At 42.8% G+C, this 18,001-nt stretch overlaps 1 protein-coding gene across 1 annotated transcript in view; it reads right to left on the bottom strand.

The window, feature by feature from the left end:
* The window catches only part of LOC138607113 (neurocan core protein-like), a 69,708-nt gene extending 58,904 nt beyond the window's left edge, over positions 1-10,804 (bottom strand). The window contains exons 1-3 of the mRNA XM_069679671.1: positions 10,726-10,804; positions 2,120-2,349; positions 1,852-2,020 (exon numbers count right to left, since the gene is read on the bottom strand). Of these exons, the coding sequence (XP_069535772.1) occupies positions 1,852-2,020; positions 2,120-2,349; positions 10,726-10,798 (472 nt within the window). The 5' untranslated portion in view covers positions 10,799-10,804. The remainder of the gene's footprint in view (positions 1-1,851; positions 2,021-2,119; positions 2,350-10,725) is intronic.
* Between the last annotated feature and the right edge of the window lie 7,197 nt (positions 10,805-18,001).

The raw sequence follows: 18,001 nt of genomic DNA, 5'->3' as shown, positions 1-18,001 counted from the left end.
AGTCCTAATCCATCGGAGGGTTAAGAGCCCACTACCTCATCCATCTATCTTTACCCTCTGCATCTTCACACAGAAACAGGAATTCTTCCCACTTTTTTGGGAACTGAAGTATAACTATACTAACATTTGACCATTGTTTCCAGTTTGTCATCCAGTCAGAAAGTGGACACTAGCAAAAGATGCTACCTTGCTACCACTTTGCAAACTAGTTTGCTTACATGAGCACTTATTCCCACTAGATGGTAATGTTTCATGTTATTGTATTACTAAAGTCATTGAGAGCTTCTGTACACTGCTGTGTTTGTGTCCCTTTTTACAGAAAGGAGGAGCCAAGCTAGCTTCATCTGTCTTTGTGTCACTGACTCACTGGTCCTGACTAAGTGACCAGATGGAAAATGACAACAGGTAATGATGTGATAGATCCAGACACATAGTAATGTATGATACCAGATGGGTCTCAATTAATTGAGATGAATGGATATAGATATCTGGGGGTTCTTTCATTTACTTGCAGGTTGCTGAACATGCATAACACTTCAGTCGTGTGAACTTTGGAGAACAGCTACAAGGAGCAAGATGCAGCCTGCAGAAATGTACACGCATATGACCACTGTTCACTACTACAAAACCATTACACATTCAATTAATTCAGACCCATCTGATGCTGTAGTGAAGGAGCATTGTAGAAAGTGCTCACCATGTGGATAACAAGTTTGCTCTCAAAGATTAACTGCCTTTGTTAAAACTTTACCGCTTTTCTAAAACTATCTTGTGATTGTCGTAACAACTACAATGTTGTCAAAATGCCCAGTGCTGATATACAATCTATTGTGTTCACACAAAGTAATGATAGGCAATGGGCAGCAATATCTCAGCACAGACGACGCCTGACACACACAATGGCTCTGTTCTCTAATTGGTGAGACAGACTACTGGCCCGTCAAATTGTGCAAAGAGAGAGAGAGACAGCAGGGGAGATATTAAAAAAGAGATGGTGAGAGAGGAGGGACATCTCATCAAGGCGTAGGCACGCACAAATGAGCCTATGTGAAGAGCAGTGTGGATTAATATGATATTGATATAGCTGAGCAGTATCAATACCTGCTCATTAATACTTTAAACACTCAGTAGAATTAGTGTGAGGACGGCTGCGGTCTGCCATGTAGCGTGACAGCCAATTAAGACTAAGCCTTCGGGACGGCTACACCTCGCCAGCTACGTAATTGGTTTCTCTCTGAAGGAGTGTTTTTCATGGCCTGTTCATCGATTGGGAGGTAAGAGGAGGGGTTTCAAAATCAGATAGCATTGTTAAAATACTGAAATGACTTCAGCTAAAATACACAGTAATCATGGTCCTACTATGGTGAGCTAGCTCCAGGTAGTGTGGTAATTCAGCAACGCAGTAAACGGTTTGCCCAAGAGAGCCAAACAAAGCACTATTTGACAATAACAAACGCTGCTGGGGTCCGAACTAATGGGTTTCATTAAGGTCTTAGTGCAGGAGCAGAACCTGAATGGCCCATCAATGATGCTTAATGTGTTCTAGTATTTCTCATCACCACACATTCTACACAAACATGAAACAACCCGGTGTAATGGCTGTATTACTCAAACAAGGGTCATTATTATTCATGGTGGCAGAACTTGGAGGCAATGGAGGGAGCTGTGTACAAGCAAAGAATGGAGAATAACTGATACATGTTTCCAACATGACTATATTCTTTAACAGGGCACTAAATATTTTCTTAATCCTTGTTTGCCTAATAAGACTACCAAACAGCTAGGTTTATTCATGAACATTTCCACCAGAAAGGTCTGCTTTAATTAGAAAAATGTCTACGTTTTATTCACCTGTGACCTCAAGAGGAACCGTGTCCTGCTCGTCATTGATGCCCACCACGACCTCACAGCGGTACAGACCAGAGTCGCTCGAGCGAAGCCCTGACAGAGCGAGACTGGCGTTGTAGCGGTTCTCATTGTAACCAGGCAGCGTCACACGACCCTGGTAGGCCTTCTTCACCTGTCAGAGGAGGAAGGGACAAGTAAACACCAATAAGCTAGATTTTCCAAAAGCTTGACATCAAACATTTCCTGTCTAACTTTTCCGCCTTTATTTTACCTTGACCACGTTGTCTTTGGCCACCAGGACCGACTGTTCCTTCTGCAGGCCATCGGAGCCTCTCTGGCCCCAAACCTTGGTCCACTTGATCCTGGGGGGCTCGTGGAATGAACTGGAACTGGGGCGGAGGGTGAAGAGGCAGGGGAGGAGAACGGTTTTGGACAGCTCCTCACTGATGGTCTGATGGGTCACCTTCCGCATGTTCACCACAGTGTCTGCCATGGTTACGCCTGATGAGAGGAGAGAAAAGAGGATAGAAGACAATTAATTTTATTTTTTAAATGAGGACACGGGAAGTTATTTCTAAAGACAGAGAAAAGACGTTAGTAAATTGCTTTTGGCAGAGGAATATGTGCTCTCTGTGTAGGATCTTTAGTTTCACCAGATCATCCTGGTAGTGGAGTAAAAGGGAAAGAACAGAAGCTCATTGTGTCTCTCTGATTATTAGTCATTGATCCAACAAACCATTACTGTGCTACCTGAACAGTGGGAGGCGGGGCCAGACTGTGGAGGGGAGATATCAAAAGTCCTTTCATAAGCTGTACATCAAACCTGGATATGCCTGATGGGATCGATATCAACCACCTCTTTGAAACTTGGAGCACCATGCAGGCCAAAGAGATACAAATTTTACTTTCATAATAAGAACTTTAGAACCAGCAGTTTGTTCGGCTGAATTCTGAAGTGTTTAAATCACATTTCTTTTGCCTGAAAAGACAAATGTGGCTCATTTACACATGAGAGTGAAATGTGAAATCCTCTCTTACAAACAGGTTATTATCTCCAAGCTCTGTTTGCTTCTGTTTATCCAGTGTGCACAGTGCATTAATGAGGTTTACCCGGAAAGCCATAAGCCTCACCTAATGCTGTCTCATCTCCCTTTGCAGTCATTAAGCCTCTGTTTCAGTCAAACCACCACTTATGTCCAGAATTGAATATATCAACAACTATTTGAGAAACTTCCATGATTTGTGGTGCAGGTATTCACGCTCCTCAAAGGATAAATCCTCCTGACCAACAGGTCGTGCGGCTTATCTGGTTAAAATTTCCTTCATCTGAGACATTTTTTCCTCTACAGTGTCTTTCAGAAACTATCTGAATGTAAGGAGAACAGGAGGAGCGAATAATAAAAGATTGAAAAATCAGAATGAAGCACTGCATAGGTTTAGGAACAGACAATGGGGTTAATCAGTGGACTTAATGATTTCTATACGTTAAAGTGCTACATATTGAAGTGTAGACCCTCCTGTCTGTGATTAAATAGAAGAATTGTGGAACCATATTTTTCCAGCAGTCACACCGCTGTGCGAGCTGTTCATCTCCTCCCTCCTTCTGTTCTGTCATTTTCTCCTCATCTCCTGTCACTCTCCTCTTTCCTCTCTCTCCTCTGCAGCACGACCACCTGCCAGCTTTCTGATTAAAACTTCAGTTCGACTGACCAAATTATGTTTCATCTGGAAGTTTTACTTTAGTTTTATTTAATCCTTTCTACAAATATATGCAGTGTTTTCGTTTCAGTTTCAGGATTAGAGTTTTCCATAAGCCATGCCAAGAAAAGAAACTTTTAGATTCTGATTCAACTTTGAATCAGTTGCCTCATCTCTGATTACCATTTTTTACTGTGTGAGGAGCACAGAAAGCACATACACACACACCTTCAAATCCCCAATTTGTTTGCCTTTTTGCAGACTTGTGTATATCTGTCATTTCTCACTCCTGCAGCTGTTATGTTGTTGCAGTAGCTCATCTAAGAGGCTGAGAGCCTTTTCCCTGATAGCTTAACACCAGCCCTCCCATCACATTGTACCCTCCCTGCAGATGCATAAACAGACATAAATAGCCACTTCTCTGCTTTTCCCAGTGACATCCTCTTAGACAAGCTCTACTTGTCTGACTCCCTCACCAGCTGATGCTCTGCATGGCAGCATCACACAGGATTTGTGCTCTTGTGACGGAGCGGCTCCGTCACTGACTGCGGGCAGTGCGCACCCAGACACACATACAGACACACATGCACGTACACACATGCACATACACACACCAAACTTTTCCCTCTCCATTAGTGTCTCAAATCTGCCTGTAAAACTCTCCATTATCCTTCTTCTCCTCTCCGTTTCTGTAGCACGACCAAAGGTGCACACTTGTAAGTTAACCATAGCACACATTTACGCAGCATAATGTTTCCTTACCTCGAGATGCGCTGCATATTAAAGCCGCCATGCGCCGTGTGAGACGTTGGTGAGAGAAACAGAGCGTCGCACTTCCGGATGTTAAATATCCCGATATGGTGCGCGTTCTTGATCACGTGAGGTCATATGAACGTTCAAACATTGTTTGTTTCATATATAATTGCCAAATATGTTGTTTTGGTTTGATTAAGATGGTTATTAAAATGTATAAAATGTTATTATAAATTGTGTTTAAAGTTTAAAAGCTCATGGCACTTGAAATAATAAGATAATACATTTATGGTAAAACATTATGTTATTAATAACGCCCAGTAGGAGGGGCTTCAAGTATATAAGGTGCTGCCTTGGACTTTAGAAGTCAGTCTGGAGTTTGTTACAGAGGAGGTAACTGCTGTGAAAGATTTTGCATTGCTGCTATTTTTTGTGATTTTTAGTTTATGTGAAACTCCTGCATTATTTGCTTGTACATTTTGTATATTGTATTTTTCCTTTTTTTCACATTTTCCACATTTTTGTTGTAAATGCTCACTGCACTTTGGGAGGCCGGTAAAAATAAATTACACCATCACTGCATTTTTTGACTACGCCTGTGTTTTTCCCAATATGTTGGAGGAGTTTGAGATAGAGAGCCCCGCCACAGCTCTGAAAAAGGCCTCTAATTTTGTACTTGAAAGGAGTTCAGCCTCTTGAGTGAGGTGACCTGTGAAACTAAATGCATGAGGCTTTCAATGGCAGAGGGAGAAGAGGAGACGAGAGGGGAGGTGAGAAATAAACAAGCAAAGCAGTGCAGTCGCCAGCTGTGACCCCCTGACAAAACCAGTGTTTCTGATCAGTTTGTTTTCTTGTGTATGCGGAAAAATCTTCTTAAAGCAAAACTTAACTAGACTAAAACTAGAGATGTTCCAAACTATATTTCCTTTCCATACAGATATCTAAGGTATTTGATGGTACTTACTAGGGTCATCACTGATGAGTGCATAAAAGATTGTAGTCTTTTCCCATAATGCTATTCAAGTCTACTCAGAAAAGGGGAAACATCTTGCCTGGCTCTGTTTGAAGATAACGTTTCCTGTTGTTATGCTAAACTAAGCTAAACGTCTGCTTTATATTTACCTTACAAACTTAAAACGTTTTCACCTCAGCTAACTCAACAATAAAGCATCAAATTGTTTCTTTAAATTGCAGCAACATACTTTGTCTTACACTGACAGGAACAATCTGACACTATTTAGAAATAGAACAGGCAGACTCCAGCATGACACAGTGTGGGATTGTGAGAGGATTGTGGAAACAGGGGAGGGAAAATACACAGATGAAAAATGGAAGTGCAAAAGGATGAAGGCTGTGTTTGTGTGATGGAGAAATTAGAGTGACGTGATGTGGAAAAGCCGCCAAGAGTAGATGATGGAAAAGTAGAGATGCGCTTTTGTGATTCAGCAGGATGTGTGTGCAGATTGACAGGGACACATTCATGACCTCCCTGTCTCTCTCTGTCTCCCAAACACACATACACACACACACACACTCAAACTCAAAGAACACATCCTTTTTAAGAGTCTATCAGAGTCCCTCCCTGCTGTCACTCTCTTTGCTTTATCCCCCTCGAGGATGTGGCACTCATCTTTGTTTACCGCACACTCACACATGTGACCCTCCAAACACACACACACACACACACACACACACACACACACACACACACACACACAGAGAGAGAGAGTAAAGTCAATCCCACAAGACAACCACCTTGCCGAGAGCTTGCTTGGAGAAAAAAAACAAAAACTGTGACATTTATTCTGCAGCTAAGAGGCATCAATAAAACTTAACCTGTTTGTCAGTCTCTCTCCAGGTTCCTCCTGGTTAAACACCATTAGTGTAACATTATGTTACTCATGTTGTCAAAATCAAGACAGGGCCACAAATGAAGCCAACCAACCTTTACAATCACAATCTCATTCACATCCTCTCTCCTCTTTCACTCTTTCTGACCATTTTATTCAGACTAATGTTTATGTTTGTTTCTCAGCTGCTGCTGCAATTTGTAAAGACTAAATCAAATTGAATTAAAGTGCAGGCGCCCTCTTTAAAAGCCTGAATTAAATAGTGAAGCAGACTCGGTGAAATAAAAACATTGCTCTCTTCCTCTGTTGTAATAAAAGTAAACTGATGCCATTGCTATATAAAATCTGCATTTAGATGGAAATTTTATCACAAGCATGTCCCCCGTCTTTTGTTTGGATATCTGTCTGTGTTTAATTTGCTCTTCGTCTCTCTTTTCTAAACAAGGCTCACCTGGCTGCTGGTGATAAAGAGAAGAGAAACACTGAAGCTGAATGTCAACACAAAGCAAGAACAGTGCAGAAAAAAAGAGCTCACTAAAACTCCTAAAAGTTAAGTCCAATAAGCCAGCACAGTGTCACTTTAAATGTTAACAGGTGATCTTTTATCGACCTCCTCTGTCTGTGAGTGTTGAGAAGGGCAAAGTGTGAGAGGACACCTCCTCCACCTCCTCCTGGATGTTCCAACAGTTTGCAGATTGAGCTCAGATTTTCTTATTTGGTTCGCAGTCAGTGGCATCTACATGATCATCACTGTCGGCCCATCTGTCTTTACTTTGCTTTCACATGATTAAACACAGTCAGAGAGGCTTTATGTGGCTGCCACAGAGCTGCACACAGACACAGGGTGGGCGGTGATGGCATTTTCACTGTAATAGGAAGACAAGTGCAAACACTATTCCTTGTTGTCTCTCATTCTTTCACGTTCTCCCTCTCTGTCTTTCTTCAGTGTGCCCTAAATTGGTTTTCCGATGATAAAGGCCTTTTTGTCTTCATTTTGTCCACGTCAAAGCCGCCAGCCTGTCACTCAAACGGAGTCGGAGAGTGATGGCCGGAGTCTGGCAATGTTACAGAGGTGGTGAAAAGCAGGTTTGGTGACCAATTTGATGTGAGCCTGGAAAGAGATGGTGGAGTCTAGGATGACAGCTGGTACAACACAAACAGCTGGACTGTATTCGGCCCAATTCACACTGTGCTTGTATTTCTTAAAGATGTTTTTATTTTGGATCATCATGGATGTGAATCACTGCATTGGGGCAGTAAAGAAGATCTTAAAACGGCTTAATGGTAACACTTTTACAGATATGTAACTGTCTGATCACAAAATTTTCCAGAAAAAAACTGTCACGTCTTCAATAATATTGAATAATATTAAATTATAAAGTTGTTTCCAACCACAGGAAGTATTCCTCCTTCACTTCAGTAAAAGCACTGATACCACTGTATACAAATACCCAATTACATGGTTTGCATTCAAAATTGATGTTACTCCAACAGAAACAATACCAAAGCAAAAAGTGAGGGTACTCTTCTTTTTTATATCACCCCTCTAAGGGCCCAATCAGACAGGACGCGTTTTAGCAGCTGGGGGCGGCTTTTTTGTCATTGTTTTTAATGAGAGGGACGCTTTTTGCGCGCTGCTTTTGCTTTGCAGAGTGCAGACTTTTTCTCCGCTCTGTGCGCCTCGCGTTTTTGAGGAAACGCTCCGAGCGCCTTGAGTTGAAAAAACTTCAACTCAAAGCAGAAAAGCACCCGACATCATGGGCGTTTTTTCTCATTGTCCAATCGGATGAAAGGAGAGGCGAGCCTTCTGTCAGTTTACAATGTAACGGTTAGGTTAATGACAGCTAATGATTCGGTGGTTGCTTTAACAACAGTAGGAAAAAAAGCCGTCTCCAGCTGCTAAAGCGCGTTCTGTCTGATCGGGCCCTAAGAGACCTATATTTCTGTTATCATTATGGATGGAGTAAAATAAGCTTCTTAATGATCCACAGCTACTTTATGTATTAATGTAGAAAAGTGAAGTAAAATATGTCCCTTCAAAAGGTGGAGTCGAAAACAACGGAAGCACAACTAAATTGTATTCCAGTTCAGCACTTACCATCAACTTCCCATCAATGTACGGTTACATGACGCTATGGATGTTACTGGTTAACTTTGACACTGAACAAAAACAAGTATTTATACATGACGAGAGCACTTAACAAGTTTATTTTTTATAGATCTTTTTTGGCCTTTTATACTTTTATTAGAGAGTGAGGACAGTGGATAGTGTTGGAAACAGGGGAAGAGAGAGGAGAGATGACATGCAGCAAAGGGCCGAGGAGTCAAACCTGGGGCTGACACATCGAGGACCGTAACCTCTGCATGAGGGACGTGCGATTTAGCTTTAAGTTCCTCATGAAATTCTGCAAACTCTGAACCAGAACATTTAAACACAAAACTTCAAAAGTGAAACTATTTGAAACAAGAGGGAAGAAGCTGAATCATTTGTATCATCATATGAATAAAACATCTCAAGGACGGCAGCAGCACATGTGCGTGTGCATGTGTTTGAGCGGCTGCTCTCGCTAAACTGCTCGCTGTCTTTATTGTGTCGTTGCAGGATGTGGAGAAATGAATCCTTTTAACATGACCTTGGGTAAAGCACAGAGACGAACAGAGAACATGAGAGAAAATAACATGAAGAGCGGTGGCTGCTCTTAAACATTAATATGTTCTCGTTAAGCAAGAGCGAGAGAAAGACGCTGAGGCTGAGACTGCCCTGATCAGACCCAAACATCATCACCATGGCAACAGAGCCACCAAGAATTGAAAAACAGGGGGAAAGCTCTTCTGATGAGGAAAGTTAAACAAAACACTCATAATGTGCTTTCGGGGTGTCTTCAAAGAACAATTCTGAGCTTATGTGCTGAATGATGCAAATTAAATGAGGGGTGTTGTTGATCAGTGCAGTGCACAGGAAGTATAAACTCTCGAACACACACACACACACACACACACACACAGTAGGATGTTCACACCAGCCATACTGGAACTCTGTGTGCGCACACATGTCACGTATCCTGTCTCTGCACAGCACTTGTGCCAGGCAGACATCATGCAGGGCTTGTAAATAATGTCTGAATTGGCTCCATTTTCCGTCATCTCTGAGCCACAAAGAGTCCTCAGTGGACAATAGATATTTTTTACTTCCACAGAAGGCAGAAACAATGAAATACAGAGAGGAGCAGACGGTCGGGGAGGCCAACGAGAGCACTGAGGGGGCGTGCAGTCTGTCCTGCATACGCACAAACACATGCAGACTCACAGCAGGGAGAGTGTGGAGAGGGCAGAGAGGGACTCAGAGATGCGAGTGCTTGTGTTGCATACTCCTTTCTGCAGATAGGAGGCTGTTAAGCAACCAGAGCACATGCACAGATAGACAAATTAGAATTTAATGCAAGTTTCTGTGTAAGTTGCTGTATGACACTGCTGCTTCTATCACATGTTTCTCTGTCACACTGTCCTTGTCGCAGCAAAACAAAGCATTTACAAGGTCAGTAAAATAGATGCTAACGAATGCTAACTGTCAAGTGTCTCCAGTGTTTAAGCAACTTGCTGACACACCGAAAGGATTAAGATCCAGCTTTTGAAGTAAATCAAAGCAAAATCTAATGAGCTTTGCAAATCTACTTTTGGAAAAATATATGTGACATTTAACAAAATATCAAAATAATTTTGTCTCTTAGAAGATGAGAGGATGAGTGTGAGCTTTGGAGTTGTTTTCCCTCCTTTTTTGCCTCTTCTTGGAAGTGCTGTTGGGTTAATCATTAGCTGATAAAAGGAGAGGAATAAATGTGCGTGAGTGATAGTGTGTGCTTCTTAACTCTAAAAACGAAACATTAAAAGGAAACACTCAAGTATTTGAAAGTTGTACACTGTAGTGCAGTGCTTCAGTTAATGTACTGTCCTCAATTTATTTTTGGCAACATTATAAACATCCGGCTGTGTTAATGAGTACATACAGCAGGACAGAGCTTTCTACAGTATCAACGACTTTAAGATTCACAGTGAGGGAGAATCGTCTTACGTAGTCAAAGCTAGCTTTATAGTGAGACCAGCTTGTTATGGATTGTAGCCTCAATTAAACATTTTCATCTTCCAACAAAGTTGTTTTTTTTACATGACAAGTGTTGCTGAAAGTTTGACCTCTAATAATTTAGATTATCACACATCAATCTGCCTCTCATCCAGCCCCTCTGCTTCCCTACTCGCTCTACAACCAGGTCTTTAAGCAGATACATTCATCCCAGTGCACTGAGAACATCATTTATCACATCCTGCGCACTGAAGCTGGTACGAGACAGGAGGCGGATCCAAACTCACAGTGTTCACCTACAGAGGAGATCAACTCTCCTCTATGCAGGAGGGCTGCACAAGTTGTCTAGCAAATTCAGAGTTTAGAAGCTTAACATTGAGTCTACTTTAATTGTAAGACAGATTGGTCAAAGGTTTGTCTGTGAACATGATTATGTGCAGTCGTGTTCTGTCTGTAGGTGAGGTGACGGGGACGGCCTACAGTGTAATGAGGACTCACCACAGCCCACAGTGTGAAGCAGAAGGAGGGCCAGCAGGGGCTGCAGTCCACACACAGGCAGTCCGCCCTGCATCCTGCTGCACCTGCAGACACAGAGGAAGAGAGAGAGAGAGGGAATGTGAGCACATAATGGAAGCTGAGATCAACACATCATCCTAAATCAAACACTTTTAGTATTATCTTTACACTTCCCAGAGAAGTATTGTCTGCACCTGTTGATTTCTTTTCATGGTCACAGTGTGGTTAAACCTATCCCAGTGTGCACTGGGGGGAAGGCAGAGAAAAACCTGCCTACCTGTGCTATACTGGAAACTTTCCCAGAGTGTTTCACGTACAAAGATGCTCAATTTATACCTATGCTCTCCAAACCACCTTGCATCATGTCTTTGCACTGAAATCTACACTATTGGGGCGGCTGTGGCTGCGAATCGGTCGCCTCTCAATTGGAAGGTTGGTGGTTCGATCCCTGACTGCTACAGTCACATGACGAAGTGTCCTTGAGCAAGACATTGCCCCCCCAAGTTGCTCCCAGTGGCATAGCCGTCGGGTATGAATGGCAAAGATCTGATTGGAGATTAACACTTAGGCCTTTGCCATCAGTGTGTGAATGGGTGAATGTGACATGTAGTGTAAAAGCAGCTCTGAGTCGTCGCAAGACGAGAAAAGTACAGTCCATTTACCACTTAACATGGAGCCAATAGTGCTATACACTGATCCACCAATGAGAAGCTTATCCAGGTGATTAAATAATTAAAATGGTCTTCATTAAAGTAGATTCATTGGAAAGCCAAACTGTTCAGTGCTATCTGTATAGCTGTCAGATGATTTACAGCAGCCCAGAACAAGAAACATGTAGGTAGGCAGGAAGCTCCAGGAGTTGAGAACAAAATAATCGAGAATCGAGATAAGAGAAAACACAAGACAATACCACAGCAAAAAATAAAAGCAAGGCAGACTAATGGACATGAACAGATGTGTAGATGGAGATCTGGTGGAGGAATGGAAAACGTCTTTCTTTAGGACAGGTAGGTGCCTCAAACCGGGTAGGACAAGCTAACCTGCAGTTAGCATGGTAGCGCAAAGGTAACTGTTATGCTGTCTGTGATAGCTCGGCGGGTTGGGCGTGTTCTCGCACAAGAGAGTGAGAGTGAGCTTCAGGTGATGAAGAGCCCAGGAGGAGGGGCCCAGTTTGAATGTATTTTGACAAAATGCACCATCTGTATCAACAACTCTGAAATTCTCTTGTGTTTGTTCTCACTTTCTTTTCTTCACTTTTCTTTCTTCAAATTGTCCCGTCACTCTTTCCTCACCGTGGTGCATTACTAAGAGGGCTCATTAAACACTCAGCCTGCCTGTCTGTCACTCCATCACTGCACACTGACGTGGTTCCTGCAGCACACATGCACACACACACACACACACACACACACACACACATACACATGCACACGCCCACACACACACACACACAAATTTCTCCTGATCAGAAAGCAAACACAAACTTCATAAACACGTTGGCACAACGTCTCACTCTTTCAAACATGACAATGCACAGTGATTCATCACATCATGCGTCTGTCACAGCTCTGCATGAAAGCTGCTCGAAAAGCTTCAAACTGTGTAAAACTGATATCATGCATTTTCCCGTCGCGCTCACAGAGAGACCTGCCAGGTCAGAGAGATGATCACCGTGCCTGAGATTGATTCCAGTTTTTCACTAATTATTTTACACCACCGTTTGAACCGTCTGAAATCCAATTATCAAACCGTCTGTGTAGCTAACAAGATTGGGGCGGCGGCGAAGGGAGGATTGGAAGGGCTCAGTGAGAGAGAGCAAGTCACGGGGAAACACTGTCTGGCTGTGAGATATGAGGCATTTCATCAAAGGGAAACCTCTGTACAAGACGCTTAGAAACACTTGTTTACTTTGCTGACTTGAACTTATTTCCATTCTGGCAGAGAGATGAAATGATTGACACAACTCTGAAGTCTGTCCAACAAAAAATAAGGCTCCAGCCAGGAGCTGTTTAGTTTAACTTATGGCCTAGCTTACCTGCTTTGACCAACAGCAACAAAATCCACCTGCCAACACCTTAAAAGCTCACACAGATAATTTTCTACTCAGGATAGAGTTAATATTAAGCAGATAGTTTGAATGTCACAAGAGAGAGACAACCAAAATAAGAAGAAGCCTCTGGAAATCTCCATAGTTGAAAAAGAACACACATGATGTCAGGGTGTAATTTAAAGAGAGTAAACTTTGCAGCAGGAAGTAAAGCACAGAGCTTGTTTTAAATGGATCCCTCTGGTAGCAGGCTGACTGACTCATAATGATGCTGCAAAAACAGCCTGAAAGCAACAATCAGGTGCAGCTCAAATGAAACTACGCCCCTCTGTGAAATGTCAATCTGTGTTTCTGCCTCCTGTTGATTTACGGAGCGTGTGCACAGTGTAGGTGGCCTGCTGCACACTAAGGGAGGGATTCACTAAGAATGATTTGTTGCTGCTGATAGCTCCATAAATTGCGTATCATTTGCCCCCGCTATCTACTCCGTCTCAAGGTCGGATTCACAAAGCATATTGCACTGATGATATTCAAGTGCAAACACGCCCATAAAGTTTAGCATTTCTGAGCAGTTTGTTCTTGTTTTGCATCTGATTGTGAAGAGGAGCTGTCTGCACCTCCACTCTCTGCTGCACGGTGCTGCACTCTCAGGCAGCAGTTGAGCGCACACTGACTGATTGCAACTCCACGCACAGATCGATGATGAGCAGGGAGAGGAGGGGGTAGCTCTTTCAACAGTATATTGTAAAGTCCAGACTCGACATATGTTTAATAGTTTAACTATCTGTAATGGAGCTTCTTTTTTTAAGCGCAACAGCAGTTCGTCTAGATAATAATCCCCGTCATGCATAATGGCTCCAAAGTCTGTCCATGTGCCGGGGTTGAGCCTCGCACAGCCCTCTCCCATTTATAATAATAATGACAATATATTATTAACATATTGTTTTTACAGACAAATACATTTTTTGATCACACAAAAGGTGGAATTGTCCTCATGATCACTGTAAATTCAGAGCGTGACAGCCCCTATAATACTGCGCCGCATTCACCACCAACTCTCTGCAGGCGGTAATATTTCACTCTAAGTGCGCTGTGCTGTTAGCGCTGACGCTTGTGAATTCGCCGCTTTTTGCCACGAGGCTCATTTACATAGAAATGGGCCAGATTTGCCCCGAATATTTGCATAACTGCTCCGGAGCACAGACGCAGACACCGTTTGCTCTGCAGCTCACTTTGGGTTACATTCAACCCTCGAGAATGAGGCGGAGACTTTTTGTGTCATTTGCACAGGTTTAGCAGGCGCAACAGCCGCGCAATCCTTTAGTGATATCCCCCCTAAGTTTCTCTCTCTCTCTCTCTCTCTCTCTCTTCCTCTCTCACACAAACACACACACACTCTGAAATTAGTTGTCCTGCCTGGACGTTGGGAGCTGCTGGGCCCCAGCAGGTAGCTCCTTATTCTCAGACAGATGGGGCCGGGGCCAGAGCAGCAGCAGATACATCAGTAAATAAACCTTGGCCTTGGGCAGGTCTCATCAATTCTGATTCTCCCAAATGAGCGTGTCTGAGAGTCAATATACCGAGGGGATGCCAGTCAGTCTCCATCCCAGCCCAGGGAATCTTTTTCTGGCTGAGACAGGACTGCAGCTCTTAGCGATGAAGCTACAAATAGCCCGGCTGCACAATCAAGGCCTGGCAAGCCCCGTTTTCTTCTTTTTCACAGAGGTCTCTCGCCTCTCCCCCTCGGTCGTTCCTTTTCTCTGCACCTCCAGCTTCTCACACCTTCCTCACACCCGCTCCTTATTTACACTTTAACAGCACTCTCTCTGTTTGCTGCTCCTCACAGGACCCCAGAAACATCTGCAGACTTTCATGACTCATCAGCCATTCTAAGCGTTAATACTTAATAAGTACAGAGCACGCTGAAGCTCCTGCTGCTGTCGCCATGTCTGCTTTCTATTCACCCTCAATTTCTCCCCTGACATTTCTTTTCTTGGTGCTTTGAGCATTACATTTCTTCCTCTTACATTCCCACACAGTTATCACAGTGTACCATCTTTCTCTTTCATGCTGATTCTTTCCCCACACTTTCAAACTCTCTCCCTGACAAAATCGGGATTTCTTTTCTCCGACTGTATTTTGCTCCAATTCCAGTTTCTACTTATTTTTTTAAATGTACTTTGAGGTCCCTTATCTTGTATCTGTCTCTTATCAGTCTTTAAAACCTTTTTTCTAAATTCCAGTTTCTTTCCATGTGTGTGCATCTAGTGTGTTAATGAGTGTTTGCATGTGTATATTAAACAGAGGCAAAAAGAGGCCACACACGCATATGTTTCTCAGTGTGTCGTCTGCTTGTGGGATGATTTAATGAGCTGCATAATTGGATTGGCTGCAATTTGGGACTTGAAGAGCTGAGCTATTGGACGAGAGAGTACACAAACCCCCCTCCCCCCTCCCTCCTCCCTCATTAGCCAGACTGCCTCGCAGCTTAGTTGGAAAATACAAGTGAAGATCAGATGAGTTCCTAAATGACAGATAGCTCTCGTCCTCTGTTAGTGAGTTTGGTTCTCGGCGTGGCTTCACGACGAGCTCAAACATGAGGCAGGCTCATTTGTTAACTTTGTGACTTCACATAAACGGCACATGTGGCCGCGATGGAGGTTTTTGGTCTCGGATAATGGGTCCATCTTGTGTTATCCTGCATGCGTTAATGAAAAAAATCAAGTCAAGACACACAAAGAACCAAGTAATCAAATGAGGACACAATATCACGAAATACCTGTCTGAGAGACACAAGCCAGCAGCTCAAGGAGCCTTCTGAGGTCAGCTCTGGGTTTTTAACGACCATCCTAAGACCAGGTGCACCTCGTTCAGCAATCAGCATCAGCTGGGAAGTTTTTTTCACCTTTGAGAACTCGCTTGCATCACTCATCTCTTCCTCCATACCATTTTAGAGTGACCGATTAACCAAACGAGCATGTCTTTGGACTGTGGGATGAAGCCGGCGTACCCGAAGGGAACAAAAGCATGCACGGGGAGAACATGCAAACTCCACACAGAAAGGCACCAACCTGTTGATTTAATTTTAAAGTCTTAAAGCAGGAAAGCATGCAAACACTTAATTTACCACAATTAATTAAAGCCAAACATGCACCATGTGTGGGTTGTGTCTGTGTGCAGGCAGGCTGTGCAGTGAAACACTTCACTGTAACTGACAGCTCTTTGCAGCTCCACAGTGATAACGCTGGAACAAGCACAGTCCCATCCTTACTCTTATTACCTCTTCTTTCCTTCCTTCCTTCCTTCCGTCCTTCTTTTTGTCCCTTCATCCCTCTTTCCCAGCTCCTGATTAACTGCACCTTTTCATGTGAGCTGCATGAGCAGCTCCTCATACATGCACAACAGAGATTATTAATAATAATCTGCCTTTGCAGAGCACCTTTCAAAATCACAATAACTAGTTCTTTATATTAAATAAAAAGCTTAAATCGCAGTATAATAACAAGGACATGAAAATAGAATTAAAATAAAATAGAAGCAAAATTATTTACAATAAAAGCTCTTTACAAATCTACACAAAGCATTCAAGTGAGATGCATGCACAGATGTATGCACTAATGAGGTTATCCCATGTGCATGCACGTGTGAGTCTGAGCGTGCCCCTGCCATTAACGCTCTAAGCTCGCAGGTTTATTTACATTCCCATAGGTATTGTGTACATTACCTATTCAATTTCCTTGACAGTATATTGCAGACTTCATTATAATGCAGAGCTGCTGCAAGTTCTCCTCCCTCATAACCTGCGTCTTTATCAGCCTCTGAAGCTGTGAGGAAAATGTTATTGCCTGAGGGTGCAGTGTGTGTGTGTGTGCGTTTGTGCGTGTGTGTGTTGGAATGAAACCTTCTCATGCTTGTGTTATGCGTCTAATACCATATGGTGGACTCAGCGGGGGGGGGGGTTGCTTTACATTGGTCTGGAAGCTCCTATTCCCTACCAAGCGTGTGAATACAGCAGCAGCCCAGCAAAGCTTCATGAACAGCATCACTGAAGCTTCAGATTTGGTCCTTACATTTTTCCCTGTCTTCTCTTTGCCCTAATTCTTCTCTTCCCACCACCTGTTCCCCTCCCTTTTTCTTTCTTTCCTGCCATCCTCTCTGTCTTTACCCTTTCTCTCTTCTCCCCAGCCCTTCTTATTACCTTTCTCTATATTAATTGCACTTTGAGTAGTTCAGTGAGTTATCAGCGACTCATTAGAATTGCACAGCATGTTCTGCTCTAGGCCACAGATCCTTTCCTTTTTGTTTCCTGCTGTTTCACCTCATACAAGTTTTAATGCTAATAAGCTTTAATATAGCTGCCTACCTCACCATCATGCTTTTAAGTGCTTTTATAGTAGTTCTGAAGCAATAAAAAACCCAGCCAATGATAATACATGCTATAAGACAAGTGCAAACACAGAACCAGCCTCAGAAAATGGTTAACGCTATTTATATGTGATACAGTGCGACAGGTTCCTCTCTGAAACGTTGCTCATATCCTCCTCGAAGGCAAACCTGTCACTTTGTCATGAGTTTCTAGTTTAGTTCCGGTTTTCTTGTATTTTGGTGTTCAGTTATTATTTGTTTAACCATGTCACTTTGTCTACCTGTCATGAGTTCTCATTGTTTAATTTTGTATTTAATATATTGTGTTCTTGTCTTGATTTAGTCTTGTTTAGCTATGTAATTCATTTGTGTTTTATTGTCTAGAGATTTTCTGCATGAGTTCTACTATCAGAGTCCTGAGTTTGGTTTTTAGTGTTTCCTGTTTTATTTTGTAGTTCTTGCCCTATGTATGTTTTGTCTTGTTTTACTTCCTGCCTTTGTGTTTTCCCGCCTGTTTGATTATGTGCCCTGCCCTTATTGTTTTCACCTGCTCCCTTGATTGTCTCACCTGTGTCTGATTAGCCTCACCTCCTAAGTTTATTTAGTCTTTGTGCTCCCCTGTCTCGTGGCCTGTTCATTGTGATCCATCGTACGTGAGTCTATGTCTTCCATCGTGTGTTAGTCTTTGTCCATGACCTTACTCTGGATTGTCTTCGTGCCGTGATTTCCTCGTGTCTCTTGGATGACCTGTTCCTGGTTTTGTTTGAGTTTATTGCTGTGCCTTTTGATTTTCCTTTTTGCCTTCTGTTGGAGTTTAGATTTGGTTTTTGCATTTTTGCCTTTTGT

Source organism: Semicossyphus pulcher, unplaced genomic scaffold, assembly GCF_022749685.1.
Source record: "Semicossyphus pulcher isolate SPU_LCO1_2020_fin unplaced genomic scaffold, fSemPul1.0.p SCAF_4, whole genome shotgun sequence".
In the NCBI taxonomy this organism is placed as follows: Eukaryota; Metazoa; Chordata; class Actinopteri; order Labriformes; family Labridae; genus Semicossyphus; species Semicossyphus pulcher.
Note: the sequence above shows the minus strand (reverse complement) of the source record. Positions and strands in the feature narration are given on the sequence as shown.